The following is a 21,741-nucleotide window of genomic DNA, read 5'->3' as shown; positions in this document are numbered from 1 at the left end:
CAATTATCTGCACACTCTTCCTGAAAAGTTGCCCATCAGTGGGGACTAATTTTTTGCCAAGGTAAAATGCAAAAGATGACAGTTTTTTTTCAAAATGGCAGCATGCTAAAAATTACATAAAATAGCAACCAATTAAATTTAAAGCCAAAATTTAAAGCACAAGACACATTGATAATAAAACATATACCTTTTCCATTCACTGTTCTTCCCATGTACACATTGATCTTTTTTAGCTTAAAAAACATGCAGCATTACAGAAACTTGGCATTAAATACCCTATTGTTTTGCTTGTATGCAGCGATCTGATTTTGCTTAAAACTTTAGAGAATTGCTCAAACTTGGCAATTAGCATACAGATTTTAATCCATAAAATTAAATCATTTGCAAAATACAGCTTCATGGAATGTGAATTTTTGAAATCTGTACAGTTTGACAAAATGCCATATTTCTGAAGTAATGCAATACAGTATGAAGTCTGAGATTCAGACTCATTGGGACTCTGGCAATTCTGAATTTGAGACTTTTCTGGATATTAGATCATCAATTTAAATCTAGGAAGATGGCATGTAGAAATTATAAAACTAAAAATATGAAATCACAATTTATGAAATAATGAAGTATTTATGATATAAAGGGTGTTAAAATTTACAAAAAAAAATTAATATTTATTTGTTTACTTTATTAAACATTTCTTTGATTGTAAATTATTTAAGTTGCTTTGTTTTTATGCTGATACTTTCTCTTCAGTTCTATAGACATAATTTCTTGTTCTTGTTTCTTGAAGTTCCACTGTTCAAGTTTTGTAGTTGCTGTGTCGCGAATTCCAAATAACTAGTCAATTGAAATGTTTTCATTTTCTATAACCTCTCTGTCACTTTTTTCACTATTGTTAGTGGTATTTTCTAGATTTAGAACCATACTACAGATTTTGCCGTCCATTAATTGATGATTGTCATTGCAGTAAAAAATTTCTGTTATATCATCTCCATTAATTACCACTTTCCCATATTTCTTTACAAAATCCATGGTGATAAAAAGATGGTAGTCACTAAAAGTAATAAATGATAAAAAAGTGAGAGTAGTATTGCAAACTTGCAAAAGCTTCGTAATTTCGAGTAAAAGACTGGGTCATTAATTTATGATGCTTTCCGCATTGTATTGCAGGGTGGAATCATATTCCTAACTTAGTCCTGCATTAGTTGATCCCATGCAAATTGTACTCTGTTTTTACAGCAGTTGAATAATGATGGAGTAATTTATAGCATTCCAGACTTTACTATCATGAACACATCTGAGAATTGATGCCCATGACTGCAATGCAACTGTCCTTGAGATGCCAGGAATATGAAAATGAGTGTTATCCTGTTAGAATAGAGAATTAGAGCAGATGTTCATAAATAGCAATGCCAGTGATTAAAGGACCTCATCATTGCACCATTAGGCTGTGAAAGAGCCCACAATGAAGACCAGCAGTGATTGTGAGCATATGAAATTGCAACTTGTGTGCCACATCCATCTGAGTCATCCTTCAAGACTCCATCCATTTGTGAGTATGAGGCATGAAAAAAAATATTGGTCTTGGTACTGTCTGCATTGGCTTTACAAGCAGATGAATTGGTTATCTACACCAAAACAAAGTAGCACTCATATCTAATGATTACTTGTTTGTGTTTAGCATGCTCTGTGATGCTCTCTTGTGACATTATTGCGGTTTATAATGATGCTAGTGTGCTGTCAGAGATAGTAATCAAAATGGTTTGAATACCTGTAATCTAATGGCATGCAACCATCATCTGCTAATGAAAATACATGCTACAGGAAAAGGATGATTGCTTGCTGATTGTTCACAGCCATGTCAGATCAAATGGTTTGTATATCATTCTGCCATTGTTTGTGCAGATCTTCCAGAGCTGCATGTTATGAATGTGTATCTCCCCCCAAGTCCCTTGCTACCAGTTCCATACAACAACATCTATGCTATTATTACAGCCATACATCATCCATGGATGTTGGTTTCACTGCATTGCATGCAATACCATGGATATTGGTTTCACTACATTGCATGCAATATCATGGATGATGCATTGCATACAACATCCATGATATTGCATGCAACACAGTAAAACAAACATTTGCCTTTCTGCAGTCTATGACAATGGTCGGGAAGTCATGGCTCACAAGCCAAATGGGGCTCTTCCATAAAATGCACATGCAGATAGATGCACACAATTAAAAGCAAGAAAATCTTGGAAATACAGCACAAAGGCCGTCAAATTTTAGACAAGCAATGAAAACAACTGAAAACATAGCCACCAATGTTATTCCTAGGAAATTTTCTTTGTTAAGATTTTGGCGTTTTGATTGTACTGATTATACATCAAATTGTGCTGCCGTAATAATTGTCATATGCCAAATTTTAACTGATGAAATGCTTTGTATTAATATACCATTCTGTGGCAATTTTAACTTAGATGAGAAACCAAATAATATAAAAATGAAGTTTAGTTTCAAAATATCAGTATTATTTAGCTTTTTAGACCTTTTAAATTTGATGTTTTTTCCAGTGTCTGGAACAAAAATTTTCCCAACAACTGAATTTAGGCAACATAAAATACATCGACGATATTTGGGTTGCATATAATATGAAAAAAACTTCAAACTGGAAATGTCTGAAAACTAAAAACCCAGATATTTTGACATGAAATTTCATTTTTACTTTATTTGGTGTATCAAGTTAAAATTGCCATTGTATTGATTCTAGTAAGAATTTTACTCATGTATTTATACGTGGGCCATTGCACTGATTTCAGTACAATGGCCCATTTATTGGTCACAAGATACTTATCATTGTTTCATTCATCAAAAAGTGCTTTGTGTGCATGCATTTTGAGAAGAAATTTTAAATCTTGTAGTTGATGATTAAGATTATCAACTCCACTATAGCTAAAGCTCATAATCATCGCCAGTTTAAAGATTTTCAGTTGAAATGGAGATTGAATACGCAGATCATATGCTTCACGACAAAGTACGTTGGTTATCAAAAGGAAATGTTTGGAAACATTTCACTCCCTTATTAACAAAATTAAAGCATTTGCCCTTGAAAAGGATCTTTATTACCGAGAACTAACAAATGATTTGTGGATTCAAAGATTTTATTTCGTGGTAGACGTTACATCTCATCTAAATCAGCTTAATAAAAAACTGCAGGGGAAAGGAAACATGATTTTTTCAGTGTTTGAAGAAGTTATTTCATTTGAAAATAAATTATCTCTTTGTGCTCAAGATTTTGAAAGAGAAACTTTGATTCACTATCCAAACTTGTAGAAACATTGCCAAGAAAATAATTCTAATATTGACATTTGTTATTTCAAAACAACAGTTTAAATAAAGAGAAGTTTTTTTTAGCTGGTTTCAGGAATTCAGAAACAGCAAAGCAACGTTAACCCTTATTAAGAAACCTTTTAATACAATAGCAGATTTAAATGTTTCTTCCTGTAACAGACTTGCCAACTCTCCCGATTTAGGCGGGAGACTCCCGATTTTCGATCGCTCTCCCGCCAACCCGATTTACAATATATTTCTCCCGACTTTTTCTTATTCTTAAAATTTCTCACGATTTTTATGGAACTTGGTTTAATACTTTGTTATATGAACAAAAAAAGTGATTTTGGATGTCCGAAGCAAATGAATTTTCTCTAGATTATATCTAAAACAAAACCTTGCGAATTAGATAACTTCTGCTTTGTGAGTGAGAACATATACGTATCCAGAAACGTCCTTCTCCAGTTCTCCAATGGGCATCGTGCTCCACTGCGTGTCATCTGGCATATATTAGCCAATGAGGACAAAACAAGCTGTTATTTGGATAAATAAAAAAAAAAAAAATTTTTTTTTCTTTGGAAACAAAAAACCAAAAAGTTATAAATGCAGAATGTCTGTTCTCTGCCTTTTTACTGGAGCACAACCTGCCACTGAATGCATCGGATCACGCTGCAGCTTTATTTAGAAAAATGTTTCCTGATAGTGAAATCGCTAAGAAATACTTAAGTGCAAGAACCAAAAAAAGTGCAATTGTTAAAGAAATGGATTTGAAAAATAAATCTTCAGTTATTGATCGCATTAAAACAGCTCCGTTCTGCCTCTCTATGGATAGAAGCAATAATACCGATTCAAAAGTGTATCCAATTGTTGTTTCTTTTTTTAATCCAGAGTCTTCAGAAATTGAGTGCAGTTTACTTTCTGTCCCCACTTCGGAAGGACATTTGACAGGCTTTAATATAGCACAGCTAATTATTAAAACTTTAAAAGAAAATGCAGTCCCTCTGGATAATTGCTTAGCACTAGGTGCCGATAATGCACCAGTATTGGTAGGCTTGAAGACTGGTGTTGCAGGCATCTTCAGAAAGAAAAATTCAGATTTGCAGATTATGAGGTGCACCTGTCACCTCTTAAATTTAGCGGCTGAAAAAGGAGTAGCTTCTTTACCAATAAATGTGGATGAACACATTGTTGATATTTATTACAATCTTGAAAGGAGTTCTAAAAAGGAGAAAAAATTGAAACAGGTCCAACAGCTGCATAATAGCAGTTTACAATTAGAAAACTTGGATGAAGTTATAAAATCAGCTAGGATTGACACCCAGTGGAGTTTAATTGGAAAACTGAAAGATGCTGATGGAATTTTAAAATATAAAGAACTGTCTAGAATTATATTGGCCATCTTGACAGTTCCCCATAGTAATGCAGAGTGTGAGAGGATTTTCAGTGTTGTTGCGAAAACGAGGACTAAATTTAGATCTAATATTAGTGATGACACATTAGAAAATTTTTATTAGTGAAAGCAGGCCTACGTGGCAATTGCTATGAACAAAATTATGAAGTTTCTTTCTTAAAGAAAGCAAAATCTGCCACTGTTTATACCATTTGTACAAAAACTGATTAAAGGTTTTTTTTTTTTTTTTTTTTTTTTTGTTTTGTTTTGTTTTCTTAAACGATGCAAGTAATAAAAATGTTTTTTTATGTGTAAGGTATTTTTGTGTTGCTTGCATTTAAGAATTAGTTACTATTTAAAGTTAATTCATTATTAAAAACTATATTTTCCTCATTTAAAAAGTCTTTTTAACATTGTGAAAAATCTCCCGATTTCTTAAAAAAATCTCCTGATTTTTGAGTGTCATAGGTTGGCAAGTATGCTGTAATATCGACAGTGGCAACTTTGAAATCCATTTGCTGGATTTAAAAAACAAAGAATTATGGAGCTTGAAATTTGAACGTCTTAGCGCTGATGTAGAAACACTGGAGAAAAACAAATGTTCACAGCACAAGTGGACTGCTTTGGAAAACCTGGAGAAGGAACATATATCGATTTTAAACCCATGGAATTGTATTCCTGCCTCATATGATGCTGGAAAAACTAGGTTTTGCTGTTCCTTCCTTATTCGGGTCTGTATTTTCATGTTAACAATCATTTTCAAGCATGAACCTTATCGAGAGTAAACTGAAAAGTCGTCTTATTGATGAGAACTTGGAATCATGCTTAAAATTAAAAACAACAACATTCAAACCTGAGTTACACAAACGTTCCATGGAGATGCAAGGGCATCGTTCACATTAGTGTTTCTTCATTATCATGATTTAAGTTTATGGATACCTTACAATTTTACTTTATCAATAACAGTATCATTAAATTGTATTGTGTAATATCAAAGTTTATTCGACATGCCTATATAGTTTAACTAAGACTTACAAAATGAAGTATTAAGTTAATTTTGGGGAGTATTATAGCATGGAAGAAGATGTAGTGTTGAGAATTGAGAAAGGTATGTTAAGTTGGTTTGCACATATAAAGAGAATGAACAAAAGAAGATAAAGACAAGTGTGGATAGGAGAGTTGGAAGAGGTTCAACCTCAGAGAATGTGCATTGAATCAGATCAAAGATGTTCTTAGTAAAAGCCAGCACAAAAGTACCCTAATTAAGTGATTAACAATATACCTACCTATGTAATTTACATTTAAAAAATGTGGCTGTCAAAAGAGATTTCAATCATTGGAACTGTTGATAATTGGCTTCTGTTGACTAGTGAGTTATTAACTAGTGGTTGAGATGACCTTCAAGAATGCATCTTACTTCAAATTGTTGTTGAATTTTTTTAAAGACCCAGTACTGTTTAAACGAAGGCTTTCAGTACAAGACCACTAGTCAAATATACATAGGTGCACATTTTGAAATGACTTTTAATGGTGTAGCACGCTTTGTGATATGCCTTGCCTTCGCTGATGCCATTTGTACAGATGAATGTAAAATTTGAATCATTTGCTTAGCTGCCAGTGGTGAAACTATATGCTTGATTTCATTCAGGTAAATTGCTTTCTTGATTGTGTAACTTTTTTCTTTCTTTCCTTTTTTAAAATGTATATTTTGGCACATAAACACTTTTTTCCCCGGTACTTTTAGATTAGTTTTGTCATGATCTTTAGATCCCAGTACTTTTAGATTAGTTTTATTATTGAGGTGTTGTTTAATGCTTGTCAATATTTAAAAAATACACAAGTTTTTTTTTTTTTTTCTTCAAGGTATGAACAATTTTTTTTTTTTTTTTTTTTTTTTAACATGATAAGTAGTTTTTGAATTTTTGTCTTCTCCTTTCAGATATGCTTATTTTGCACATTTATAATGTCTCTTTCCTGTATGATTTTATCACAAATCTTTTGAAAGATTTATTTTAGTTATAATACTGTTTTATGTAAATTGCCCAAAAGAACTTTTTTAATAGAAAATTTTCATGTATTTATGCCTTCAGTCGGTTTAGCCACTCATTTTAGCCATCTTATCATGATGCTACTCGTTTGAGCTATCTTATCATGAAGTCTCAACTAACTCCCTCTTTATTATTAGTCCAAAGGGGCTTTGTCCCTTGTTTTCATTTTGCAATTTTGTGTCAGAACCCTATAAACAGCATATCACTTTTCAAATTGTTGCTACCAAATACTCTCACCCTGTGTTATATTTGAAGAAATTAAATAACGAAAAATCTGCATAAGTGTATGTTTTTTTCTTGCATTGTGATAAAACAATGGTACTTAGAGCCATCCAATTTTGAATGACGTAATCCTGCTGCGAATATGGGCATCTGAAAGCCCAAATTTGAAATTTGGAATTTGTTCTATTATTGATTTCATATTTTGTAAAACTTTAGTGAATTTTTGATTAACAAACTCAACAATTTAAAAATGAGCAATAGCAACACTCTACGGGGAGGATGGATCTTTTTATCTCCAGCGCATGAAACTGTGTATTGGAAATTCTAAAGATATGCTTATTTTAAAATTATTTTGCGACATTGCTGTTGAACTGAAGTTTATAGTTTAAGTGCAAAGGACATGATATTTAATAAATAAAGGTAACACTCAAGACCTTAAAAAAATGCCCCTTTGGGGGTAATTTAAAACCTGAAACTTTTCAGTTTTTTTTTTTGGGGGGGGGTCTCTTTTATTTAATCAATTAGAATTTTTTTTTAAGACCAGTTTGTTATGAAAAGGAATAGAAAATTTGTTTATAAAATGAAGCAAAAATATTAAATTATTGTGGCACTTCGTGAATTGCTATAGATGTTGCTACTCGAGTTTTATGCGACATTTAATGAGAAATTATTAGGCTTGTAAATTTAAATAAAAGAATAATTTTAATAGAAAATCTTCAAGTATTTATGTTTTTAGTTTGGCATGAAAGATATTTTAGATTTTTGTAATGATTATTGAACTTGGAATGCTTGTTTTAAAAGTATGTGAATATTTCTGCAGTTATATGTATGTGTTATTTGTAATATAATAATAAATGTTTATGGCTGCTGATTCTCCCAGATTTTTATTGAACCCCCAGGTCTTTTGGTAGATCACAGAATCTCCTAATTTTAAATTTTTTGAAGGCTTTAGTATAAAAGTGTAAGAAAACTGCAAAATGAAATTAGTTAAAAAACATTAAATTCAGAATACCTAATTAAAAAAAGTTCAGTATTCTAACTCATGTATCATGAAGTGAATTTAAGGCAATTTTGAATTTTTTTGAAATGATGTCACAGTGCAGAGTGAAACCTCCTGGAAACTCCAGGATTTTGGGTGAGACCCCCCTTTCCCCAGTTTTTCTTAGTTTAAGGTTGGCAAATATGAATGTTTGATTTATTTGGTTTATAAATTTGATAAAAAATCATGTGTTTCTTTCTAAATAATTGTAAATACAGCTGGAAATTTTATTTATTTATTTTTTTTTTTTTTGTTTCTAAATAATTATTTTTATTTGCAGATAATAGAAAATCCATCTATTTCTAAAACTAGTAAACTTCGATTATTTAACGATTATTCTTTGAAACCTGTTTTAAGTCTGTATACTTGGAAAGGACCTATTCAAAAAAAGAAAAGTATAAAGAGAAAGTTAGGAGAAGATCCTCAAGCTGTAGCATATGTGAGTTTTTTTAAATCCCATTAGACTTACCTTCTCTAAAAATGCTTATCTATTTTAATTATATTTATATTTACAAATTAAATCTCTTACTTTCATAATTATTAAATATTTAGAATCGATTTTCATTTTCTCTCTTTTCTAAAGGAAGTTAGTGAAGAAGAATCAGAAAGTGTCCACTCTTGTACGCACAAGTTCATGTTAACATTGTGCTGCTCACACAAGTTTGGTATAGCTTTCCGAGATGCAAGCATAGGCACATCTGGCAGGTAAAACTTTCCCTTTCTTGATGTATATTTAAAGTCCCCCCCTATTCCCGATTTTTATACAGCCAGTCTTTTTTTGGTATAAGGCACTTAAATTTTGCATAATTGTGTTTAAATGTTATTTTTAAATGGTATAATCTACAGAGTAGACTATAAATTTCAGCACATTTGGAATTAAAATAAAACAGTGTGTTTAAGTTATTTTGTTGAGCTTCAATTTAATAGAATGTACCCAGGAATTTACTTCTTAAAATTTTTATTAAAATGTTTGCTTTTCATGGCCTTGCCACTCTTGCAAGTAGTGGCTGGAAAACACACTAAGACATGGCATGCAAAATTGCAGCTATCTCATCATGAATATTTTATTTCAGTCATGTTATTATTGCTAGTTTACTTTTGTACACTACATGACTTTAAAAACGCATAAAAGGAGTCAGTGAGAGAAAGACCAAGACTGTTCAGGGGCCATGGCATAAACAGTCGTATGTTTCTTTCTAAATAATTGTAAATACAGCTGGAAATTTTGTTTATTTATTTTTTTGTTTCTAAATAATTATTTTAATTTGCAGATAATAGAAAATCCATCCATTTCTAAATCTAATAAACTTCGATTATTTAACGATTATTCTTTGAAACCTGTTTTAAGTCTGTATACTTGGAAAGGACCTATTCAAATCTACAAAAAATCAATTTATTAGGAATACTTTTTTTTAATCACAGTTAGAGACATGGCTTATGCCTCCATCCTGCTACATCCAAATCCTCTTGTCATAGCCTTCATATTTGTGAAACTCTGGTGCCCAATCTATTTTCTTACAAATATCTAGCATTTTTCACATTTTCTTTGCTTTGCTGAGAGCATGGCCATCTTGCTTGTTTCACATTTATAGTGAAATCTGTTTGTTCAAATTATCAGATCATTATTTAAATTAACACTTGAGTACGAATGTGTAGTGTTCACCTATGAAATATTCCATGCTGACTAAATTTCCTACAACTAATGTCTTGTAACCACTGCTTGTGCACCCCTTTCTTAAATGGTTTTTGAGATAGATTTTCAATTTGCAGAAATTTGCGTACCACGTTATACCACAGTAACAGAAAGCAATGTCAGAAATTAAGGCATATCCGTTGTTTCTTATAAAATCTAAATTTTCATAACATTTAATCTGTATTTGCATAACATTTGAAGTTTGAGAAAGATTGTAGAATTATTATTTTGCAAAGATTCTTTAAGTCTTCAAGTGAAAGTGTTTGTGAAACTGTTCTATTTGAATAGCATCAAGGCTAATTATTCTCTTTCTAGAATTCTGGTGAATTTGTAAAAATATTTTGAATGTATACTCATGTATATCATAAGCTTTAAAAAAAAATGGTGTTTGATTTAAACAAGCTATATAGGTGTGATTGAAATCAAAATTTCGAGCTAATGTTTCCAAAAAATATTTGATAATATTACATTTGATATTATTGAATTATCAGGTGATAATCTATCTCTTTGTATCAGGGCAGTTTGATGATTTATATGCTCTTTTTATTAAAAACAATTTATTTTTCATTATTGTTATTCAAAACACTTTTTTATGTGCTAAATGATATCCATCACTTTTTTATGATATTAAAAGCTTGACAAATATTTTAATATCCTTCGTAAGCTTCCATGAAACTTTCTTGTTCTGCGTATTGTCTTTATCTTCATCCTCATCCTAGCCCTCCTTCTCATTATTAGTCTTTTTTTAGTGCGTGTCTGAATGTTTCATCATCATGTGTAGAAAGTATAATGGAAAAATAATTGTATATATCCACCCAAGTCTTCATTTTTTTTATCAGCAAAGATTATTAATATGCTAATATTAATCTTCTTTGAACACATAAGTAATTCCAAGATGTTATCCACAACTGCTGGAAAATATTTTAAAATTAAGAGAAACTTTGTCACTTGCCTTATCATGTACAAACATGATCATAAGCCACAATTTTACCAGCAATAATGTAGCTGTAAAATAATGTTCTTTGCGTCTTTTCACGTAAGAGGCAAAGTAAATATGGCCTCTTTTAATGTAAGTTGTTTAAAATTGTAGACACTGCCTATATAGTTCTCACACTGGCACTTAAAAAAAGATCAGTAAATCGTCTTTAGTCTTCTGAATACTTTGTCCACTGGTTGGATTATAGACGTGATCAAAACATCACAGTTTGCACCAACAGCAACATAAATTTATATTCTTTAAATCTTTTCAAAAAAGGAATAAAAGTTAATCTGGTGTCTTTCAATGTGAATTCTTTATGAAAATCATAGACACAACCTTCAAAGTTCATTCGTTGATGCATATAAAGTGATTGGCAATTTTTCTATATATTCTGAATAATTTCTTGAATCGTTGGTTTGCTAAGGTTACTATGTAAGCAGAAATGAGAGATTTTATTGTGCATGAGGATCTGGTAACACATGGAATGTAATGTCCCTGCTTAGTTGTGTCGGTGGGATAGCTGGGGGGGGCAAGGGGGCACATCTGTTCCTGAGCGCAGCATTCAGGGAGCGCCAAACTGATGTTAGAGAATTTTAGAATGATATGTTTTCTACTCTTAAATGGAATAAAGCATAAATGAAAAACATTCACGTACTCAGTCCATAATCCCATCATCATGAGAAAGGATATCTTTTTCCTGTTTTTATTTCCTTGTATGAAGTAAAGGAAGTATTGCAATCACAAAAAATTCCGAGTATCACATTTTTATGAACATATCCATTTTGACTGCTATCGAATGCAATTTAACGATGTGTTTGCTAGGCATCTGTATGTAAGGACAGAATAAAGGACTCTTTTTTTCCCAAATGAATTACAAAATTGATTTAAAATGAATTCTAAAGAGAATTTTTCATGGCGTCTGTATGTACGTATGTATCTCACATAAGTCAAAAACGAGTAGCCTCAGAACGTTGAAATTTTGTATATAGAATATATGTATGCTATAACATGTAGATGTGCACCTCATATTTTGGTTGCAATCAGCCACTCCAAAAGTATATATATAAAAACCCATTCTGTTATTCTGCTCCATGAGCACAGATTTTTAATCTTATATGTTGGTAAATTGTGCATTTTTTGCTTTAAAAATGATAAAATTATGTTGTTCTTATCTTCCGGTTAAGGTTTTTATGCCTTCAGTTAATCTGTATGCAATCTTTGTAGAATTATCAACAATTTAAAAGTTGTTTAAGTACGGCTAAGCCTAATTTTTCTTATCATAGCAGCCATTTTTGTTTACATTTGAAACTTAGCAGAATAATGAATTAAGTCTTTCTGCACCTTCAGTGTCTTTTTGCCAAATGCATACTTGCCAACATTTACGAATTTTTCGTAATTTTTACGAAAATGCGTTTGTCTTTACGATTTTATGATCGTAATCTATTTTTTACGATTTTTTCCTTTTTCAAGTGTTTTTAGTGATTTTTGTCGAAATTTTAGAATTTTTCGCCAATTCAGCGATTTTTGCCAATTGCATCATGTTTTACCGCCAACTACTGACTACTTCGAATCCAGTAACCTGCGGTTTCTCCCAACTCGTCGCTTAACCAGCCAATCCAATGCGCTGAACTTGTTTCTCCCACTCTTTTCTTTGTGGGCGCCAGATTATTTTTTTCATGTTCGCTTCAGCAGCAAGGGAATACTCAGCGAGCGTGGATTATCGCATTCTGTTTTTTTTTTTTGTTTGTTTGTTTGCACGTCCTACGAATTTTCTTAATATGTCGTCGTTACGAAATGAGTGCAAAAAAACCGTATTCTCAATATTTTCGGCTATCGATTCATTTCTAATCAAAATGTTTTAAAAGGGAAAAGCCAACACACAGAATTAAACCTTTTAAAAAGAAAATGCTTAGAAGACTCCTCAAAGGTCAACTTTGTTAAAGAAGTTGAAGGGAAGAAGAAACAGTCTTCTATTAGCCGGGAGGAAAGGATTTTCTATCTTCTTTCTTCGGATTTGAACAAAGCATATTGTAGTTTTGTGTTAAATACCATTAAGATTTTTGAAAGTGTAAATACCCTTCTACAATCAGCTTTGCCAAAATCTCCCCTGCTTATCCAAATTCTTAATGATCTTTTGAAAGAACTTTATACTAAGTTTGTAAAACCGTCCGTTGTGAAAAACAGTGTGATGATTCGTGTTGCCTATAATAGTTTGGCAAATCAAAAGGATGACAATGATCTTATAATTGGAAATCAAACCAGGGAACTTGTAAATTCTTTGAAAGATCATGAGAAAAAAGAATTTTTTCAATGTGTTAGAAAGTACTTTTCCTCAGCCTGTGATTACATTGTAAGGAAGTTTCCTTTGCAAAATGAAGTTCTGTTAAATGCTGAAGTGGCAAATTTGAAACAAATTGAAAATTCATCTTTTGAAAAGATTCGTTTTTTTATTGATAAATTTCCATTTTTGTTAACAATTAACCTTTTCCCGGGGGCTTTGACATATATGTCCCAAGCAAAGTGTACGGCAGCTGGGTGCCCGAGACAGTTCTAGGTCGCAGGGGTAGGAATTCTAACGCTTGAGGCTTGACGACTATTTTACGACACCCTAAGGAGTGCCTTCTTTTGAGGGATTCCGCTAATGGGTAGGGGTAATTTTCCGTAGTTTGAACCCACATGGCCTGTTTGCGTATTCGGTGTCTTCCAGGAAATATTTTCTCAAGAGGAGAAAATAAAAAGACTAATTTGTTACTTCGATTCTCGCACGTTTGCATTTTAAGATCTTTCTTCAATTTTTTTTTTTCTTTTGCAAATACCGTTATAAATTCTTTGAGTTGATATTTATCTTTTTTTCGAGTTTGGTATTAAATAATGGCTAAAAGGAAATTTTCTCTGTTTCACTCTTTTTGTAATTGTTACTTCAGTTTATTCCAGTTTTTAATGTGCATGTAAAGGCAGTGTAATGAATATAAACATTTCAGGTGATGAAAATTAATTTTAATGTTATTTCTAAATGACATACATTCCACGACTACTGTTTACTTGAGTGAAATTTTGCTTTGTTATGTTCTAAATTATAACTAGCGGCTGAGCGGATAAATTTCCTTTAACACTAATAATTCAAACCGGGTTCAAATTTCGAAGAACGGATTGACTGCATGAACCTTTCGTATTCGTTCATGTATATGAGCCAATTTCCTTCGAACGTCCTCCACGAAAGGCCCCTTCAATTGGGCAAATAATCTTTTCTTTAATCAGACGAATGAAAATAAAATTATATTCGAAATAAGAAAACTATATTTATGAGCATCTCATAAATATATTTAGAAACAATTCCTTTTATGAATAATTTTGATGACAAAATGAATTTCGAATGTGCGATAAATGAAACACGAATTTTTATTAAAGCTGTTAGTAAAGAACATTTTATAATTCAAAATTTTAAAAAGTTTCAAAACTTATTAATTTATCCGTTGTTATATGTTTGCGTCTATAAGATGATGTCTGTATCAATTCTTTCAGATACGTTAGTTTAGATTAATTAAACATGAGAAAACACACGAAGGCTGCCTTTCTAAGGGAAATGATGCCTACCTATCGAAAAGGATGCCTTCGAGGAGAACTTTTAAGGGGAAACTATCTCGTATTCATGTTTCACATGGGGCAAACAACGAAAACCAACCATGCAGCCAACCAATCGCCTGGCCTCGAACCCAAGTCGAACTACCAGTATTCAGCGGTCTTGACCACTCAGTCACAGGTAGTGTTCAGAAAGTAATTAATTTTTACGTGAAAATTGTTTTTTGGAGGGAATCAAACGATATATTAGGATACTAAGGATGTATAGAGTAATTGAGATGTGTACTATTTTTTAGTGCCCTGAATTTAATCCTCAGTACGATTCTTTATTAATATTCATCAACTCAGTAAGAATCTTAATTCCGAGCTTCATTGCTCCGAAAGAAAGCAACAACAAAAAAAAAAAAAAAAAAAAAAAAAAAAAAAAAAAAAAAAAAAAAGCGTGAGATCTGAAAATTTCGCATAACAATCTGATACCTCAAAGGCGATTTTAGCATTCTGAAAATGTAGATCTTAAAAAACTGAAGAAATATTTCTCCATTCGACAAAAATCTTTATTTTTCAAAATTTTAATGGGTTCCTGAATATGCAATTTTGCTTTTAAAGAAAAAATGCAGCAACAATATAAATCGACGAACAACTATTTCCCTTCTATTCTAAGGTAAAAGCAATATATAATATCTCTAAGTGGTAAACCTAAATTTTTGTTATTGAATATATTGAAACTCAACAAGTTTCAATGCATTCAATAATTATTCAATAATAATTCAATATTATTTTCTCAACCTCCAGCGTTTGCTCCTGCATTTCTTTACCGAACCAAAAACTGTGAAGCGGTTAAAAAAATTCAAGATCTTATATATCTCTGATATGAAGGCAGATCAAGCATGGGAACGCTATTTGCAACGTCACATAGAAGAAAAATTTATTTAAAAAAATTCTTACCTCGTGCATTGGTAAATTTTTTTAGTGCATATTTGTTAGTGTTGTTCAATAATGATTCAATGCAGCACAAACGCAGTTACCAATTTTTTCTCTCCAGAAATGAATTTTACAGAAGTGTAAATCCAATAACGCTCATTTGGGAACTCGAAAATGCTTTCTAAATGACACTTGTAATAATTAAACTGTATTTAATTTGCTCTTCAATATTAGGATAGTTATAATACTTAAAATGAAAATCTATATATTGTTTGAAGGATATGTTTGAATATTTTAAATCACTAAATTCTCTATACTGTGACAAGTCAATATAGGTAACTCTGATTATTTCACTTATTTTTCAGTATATAACCTATGTGCAAGTTTAAAAAGTTATTTTAACCAAAAAATGAACAAAATTGTCTAGTTGTAGCATAAAACATTTTAATAATTTAATTTGAAAATAAAACAATAAATTACGTTTCGTGGGAAAACTGCATACATCTATCTGCAGTGTGAAAGCGATTAGAATACTTCCTTCATTCTATCGCCTAGAGCTTTGGAACTGGACCGAAAAGAAATGCTGACCGTTTCTCTGCCTGCCAACAAAAGAGCACTAATCACCTCGTCATTAAGACTCGACCTGAAAAATTTTACCCCCTTTTTCTAACCGCTGAGCGAAGAGCCCCCAGTGAAGGAACACAACTATTTTTCCAGCCCACGTGAAATGGTTAAAGAAAATAAATGCCATAATGATGCTTTAGATGAACTACAGAACCAATTTTCTGCTGCACAGTTTGAAGACTTTGCCAGTTCTGCCAGTTCTGGAGAAGATAGACTTGATGTCCTTGTTGGTACCTTAAAAAGAATAAAAAGAGCTGATGGAACACCAAAATATGATAGACTAGCAAGAGTTTTATGTGCTTACTCTCCTAATTCCACACAGTAATGCTGAGTGCGAGAGAGTCTTCAGTGTTGTGTAGAAAAACAAAACTATGTTTCGTTCTTCAATTTTACCAAAAACTCTAGAAAACATTTTAATTGCTAAATGTTATGAGGAAACTAATTGTTATGACAGGAAATTTTCCAAAGAATTTTTGGCTAAAGCCAAAAAATGCACTCTAAATTCATTGCAATAATTTTTTTTGTGTAACATTAAGTTCTTGTTTTATGTTTCCTAATAAATTTTTTAGTTACTACTTAATTGAGATTTACTAATGTAAGTACAATTTTCTTTTTTCTATTTGTATAAATTGTTATTTTTTTTAATATCAAAGCATGATATTAATTCTTCATGTTCTTCTGAATTTTTATCTTTAGAGGTTGGCAGGTATGCAAATGGGATCAAAAGGAAACCTTTAGTTTTGTGCACTAAAAAATCTGCCTTTTTGCCTACTGGCCGAATTGTTTGTTTTTGTGCAGAAACTCTAATTTTAATTGTAAATTTTTTTTTAATTGTCTTAACTGTATTTGGTGTTTTATATTTTTCTATATCTTTCGATTTTTAATGAAGATATTTTGAGTTTTTATGTATTTTTGCCTTGCTCTGAAGTAACTGAATGGGAAATATATCTGTAATGAAATTCGTGGAAATAAGTGTTTCATATTAGTAGCAAATATTGTCCCCAGTCTATCCCAGAAAGAGGAGAGTATTTATGAGTAGCGCATGCGAATTAGGTAAGCAGCGCTGAATCGTCTGTGAAAGACTTTTTTTTTTTTTTTTTTGTTTGTTTAATTTCTTTTATACATCTTTTTAGATTTATTGTAGTATTTGAATAAAACGTGTGTCAACGATCATATGCATATTGAAATCACAGTGATGCACACAAAGTAGTTATAAGTGCAGTAAATAGCACTGAAATTATGGTATTAGGTGGGAACACAAAGTAAGTGTAAGCGCAGTATATACCACTGAGGTTATGATATTAGGTGACAACACTTCTCGTATCTGTAAGAACTAGTGCTAATGGCAGGGAGGTGAACAGTAATAAAGAAAAACTGCCAGCAGTGCACTATTACATTAGAAAATTGAAATGACAAATAGCAGTTTATACTTAGCAAATTACAATTACAGGTACACAATAAAATTTCAATTAAAAAAATTAAGCAGATTAAAACACAGTTAATCATGATAAAATTCAATACCAATTGATATTATGCACTTATTAATATAAAGTATATAGTAACAATAATGAAAATAATAATAATATTACTAGTAATTCTATTAAACAAAATAAAATTATATAAGCAAGATAAAGTAATACGCACTTCGTAAATTCAATATTAGATTCATAAGTCAGCAGAATTTTTACAGTAGCTACTATTACAGAAATATTTATCACGCAATGCTGAAGATAAGAGCAATAGAATGTTTTTTGTTAGAGTCTGAATTTAGAATAAATTAATTCAAGTAGTTTACTGAATATTTCAAGGTAATCAAATGCAGAAAAGTCTACCTTTTGTAGTCTTCTCTTGATTGTGTATAATCCAAGCAGTAGGAATACTAGCAAAATTAGGACAGTTTATCATTTATTTAGGAAATGCCATTATCCTTTCAACTGATCCTTTGCCTTTACTGATCAACTTTGCTGATCTAATGTACTTACTTCACTATGCAGAACAAGATAAGGATCTTCTGGATTTTTTAGTAAGGCTTTGAAAAGATGGTGTTGCAAATTGCCTGCTCGAATTTACTATTTTCATGACATGTCCGAAGGCTAGAATTTTATAATGCAAAGCTTTCTGCTGTACGATACAGTTATACAACATAAAGTTTGAAAATTATTTATCTTACTTGCAGAAGACAATAAATATACTAATAATACCAACCATTGCTGGTTCCCCATCATCGCTGATAGCTCACCCAGAAGGCTAGCTATCGACTTTGCTTGTGTTGTAAATGTATTATAGATATTCTTGCCTATTAATATTTCCAGTATATCTTGTTTACAATAAAATTAGTAAATACTATTTTCATCATAACTGCTAACTGTTGTTAAGGAATATTCTTTGATATCGCCAAGAGATGGCATTAGGAGTCCATCTATTGGCTTACTTAACCTTTCCACTTCTGAACACGTGACTTGAAAAAATATTCTTCTTCTTGAAGGTAGAATTTCGATGCACTACGCAATAGAATTCGATTGAGATTTTAGCTGGAACTATTCAGTTCTTGCCTTTTGAGCATTAAATATTCGATTCAGGCATTTTAGCCTACATTGTTTATGTAAATATTAAGTTTAATTAAAATTTATGGAAAACCCTCCAGGCCATGCATCTCGTCTTTTGGATTATGAGTGATTCGACTTTGATCTAGAACTTTCGTTACACTGTGGAGTGCCTGATTTATCCATAGGGTTGTCAAATTATAGTGAGAACATATTTCAATTACACATTAGATGTTATTTGCATGTCTTATGCAATGGCATGTATTCTTCTTGTGACAGTGTATTCTGACAACTGAAAGTCTTGTACTTTTGATATAATCTCACGTTTATTAGAAAATCTCTAGAAGAAGCAATCAGCACTATATAAAACCCTTCATTTAACAATTCATCATCCTCGAAAGGCCTTTTTCCTCTCTTCAAAATTAGGGGTTGTAGGAAATTTTGAAAGAAACAATAGTGGCTTTTTTAGGTTTTACTATAAACTTTTATTATAAATTTAGTAAAAACTGACTGTTGGACACACAAGTTTGATTTTAGATTTATTGTCTTCCTCCTTTTTTCAGATTTAAATGAATATTTTTATATTAAAAGTGGCAGAAATTGTCTGACGTGATGTTCAACATTATGTTTTTTTGTTTTTTTCACCACTGCAGCGCTATTGTCGAACCATAAACAAACACCTTAAAATTAATGAAATAATATGATTCTGTCCAGTTAGTGTAAAAATTATTAATTCCTTGTCTTTTACTCGAGAAACTAATTTTGGAATTAAAGTAACAATGTGCATTAAGCAATAAAGTAGAAGACATCAGCAATAAAAAGGAGACACATACACTGAAGTTACGGACATATAATAAGCAAGAAGTATAGCATGGCATTTAGGGTGTAATGTATTTTGCAGTAATTGACAAAACAAATAATCTTCTTAGTAGAACATAAATTTTATTTTTATTTTACGGAGATAGATAATTTGAAGAAAATTATTTTGTAGCAAAAATTTCATACAACTACTAGCTGGAAAAACTTCAGAATTCTAATCTTAAAAGAATTTCTTACGTTGCTGAGCAACGGTTACATAATATAAATATGGCGTTGCCACTTCAACAATAAATATAGTTATTTATTAACCCTCCGAGCGTTACGGGTTTAGCCCTGAAATTTCATGAATAAGTTCCTCAAAATATCATGAATAAGTGGTATTATCTTGATTTTAATTAAAAAATGACTCGCTCATATTGTACCTTAACTCCTTTTTTTCCAATATACATCCAAACCAAAATCAAATACATTAAAAACTACCAGAAATTTTCATGTATAATGAATATAGAAGGCAGCCTTCTACGTGGAATTTTCTGGCCGTAACACTGAGAGGGTTAAATAACAAGATATTACAAGGGGAATAGCATGAAAATAGCTTTCCCCCTTGTACGAGGGCCATCCAGGAAGTAGATTACGTTTCCGTCTGTGTCCGCTAGGGGCAGGGCTAGCGCGGCCATCTTGGGGTCAGAGCGTTGCGCAGCTCAGTCTGCATCTAGCCGTGCTAGTGAGAGGTTCGTGCTGTGCTCCGTTCAGATACTGTGACGGTTTGAAATGTCTGCGTTAATTGAAAATCCCGCGAGCTGCGAGGTGCACTCAGTAATAAGGTTTCTGACTGCAAAAAACTGTAAACCGATAGAAATCTATCGGCAGCTTCGTGAAGTGTATGGGGACAACATTATCACTGAAGGTGGAGTGCGTCAGTGGGTCATAAGATTTCAAAATGGCCGAACCAATGTTCACGACGAAGATCGAAGTGGGAGACCCAGCATAGTGACCGCCGAACTTCTCGAAAAAGTCGATGCTAAAGTCCGTGAAAATCGAAATTTCACAATAACGGAACTTTCTTTGAGTTTTCCACAAATTTCGCGAAGTTTGTTGCACGAAATCATCAGCGAAAAGCTTGGTTACCACAAGTTTTGTGCAAGATGGATTCCAAAAATCTTGACAGAGGACCACAAAAATCAGCGAATGGCTGCAGCGTTGAACTTTTTGGACGCTTACCATAAGGATGGTGACTCTACTCGATCGCATCGTTACTGGTGACGAAACATGGGTGAAACATGTGAACTGTGAAATGAAATTGCAATCAATGCAGTGGGGGCACACAAGTTCTCCCCAAAAACCCAAGAAATGCATGCAAACAATGTCGGCAAGGAAGATGATGGCGACTGTTTTTTGGGACAGAAAAGGTGTAATTTTGGTGGACTTCCTGGAAAGAGGCACTACAATAAACTCTCAAAGGTATTGCCAAACTCTCCAAAAACTCAGAAGAGCAATTCAAAACAAGCGCAGAGGAATGTTGAGCTCTAAGATCTTGTTGATTCACGACAACGCCCGGCCCCACACGGCAAATGTCACTCGTAAAGTTCTTGAATCTTTTAAGTGGGAGTTGTTTCCTCATCCGCCGTACAGTCCCGACCTGGCACCGAGCGACTTCCACCTATTCCCAGCAATGAAGAAGTGGCTGGCTATGCAGCGTTTTGATGACGACGCACAGCTGCAAGAAGAGGTAACGAAGTGGTTGAAGGCGCAGGCGGCCGAATTTTTCGACGAAGGATTTTCCAAGCTCGTACATCGCTACGATAAATGCCTTAATTTGTATGGTGACTATGTAGAAAAGTAGTATTTGAGTGTGGCTTTCATCTGTATATAATAAAATTTGTTTCCTATACTTTGTTTATTTTTTTATTCCAAAACGTAATCTACTTTCTGGATAGCCCTCGTAGATGGCATTGCCATGTGCAACAAATAATTACATTCTGCATAACATACGGATGCATTAAAATATTTCAAATACTTGAATGTTTGACATTTTTTAATATTTAATAAACAACCAATGGTTTAACAGACAGGTGAGGAGGTATGGTGAATCGATCTTGGTTGGTGTGTTGTCTTTTCTAAAGTGCAGCATTTTGTTTTTTGTGTCTGCTTTTTCCATTAACCCTTTGACGCACGCTATATTATTTAAAAAAAATTTTTAACTAAAAACACTAGAAATCGAATATTATGATCCTAGAGACAAATAATATATGAATTAAAAAAAATCTACTCCCGCCCATTAATCTGTGGGTGGTGGTTTCGCTGTGAAACCAGCACGTGTCTAGGACTTTAAAACTTACTGAGTTAGTAGGGAAAAACAACTTACCTTTTCCCGTACAGCATTTCCAATAAATGGCAAAATTTGCGAATAAAAAAAAAAAAAAAAAACTGCATTTAAGAATTGCATCAAATATAAATTTTTTACTTTATTTTACAAAGTATATCAGAAAAAAAATTATAATTTATGTAATTTTTCTGCAGCAGTGAAAACATAAGAATGTACATAATAAGGAAATTGGGATAA

The 21,741-nt window shown here is 32.2% G+C and overlaps 1 protein-coding gene across 1 annotated transcript in view; it reads left to right on the top strand.

Annotated features, from left to right (window-relative positions):
- Positions 1-21,741, top strand: part of LOC118198847 (nucleolar pre-ribosomal-associated protein 1) — a 172,668-nt gene that overhangs the window by 30,114 nt on the left and 120,813 nt on the right. Inside the window, exons 6-7 of the mRNA XM_085815882.1 lie at positions 8,301-8,459; positions 8,604-8,725. Coding sequence (XP_085672008.1) covers positions 8,301-8,459; positions 8,604-8,725 — 281 coding nt within the window. The remainder of the gene's footprint in view (positions 1-8,300; positions 8,460-8,603; positions 8,726-21,741) is intronic.

The sequence above is a fragment of the Stegodyphus dumicola genome, chromosome 4 (genome assembly GCF_044657685.1).
Source record: "Stegodyphus dumicola isolate Sdum_Otavi_A_Nest chromosome 4, ASM4465768v1".
Taxonomy (NCBI): domain Eukaryota; kingdom Metazoa; phylum Arthropoda; class Arachnida; order Araneae; family Eresidae; genus Stegodyphus; species Stegodyphus dumicola.
This window is presented reverse-complemented; position numbering and strand designations above follow the sequence as displayed.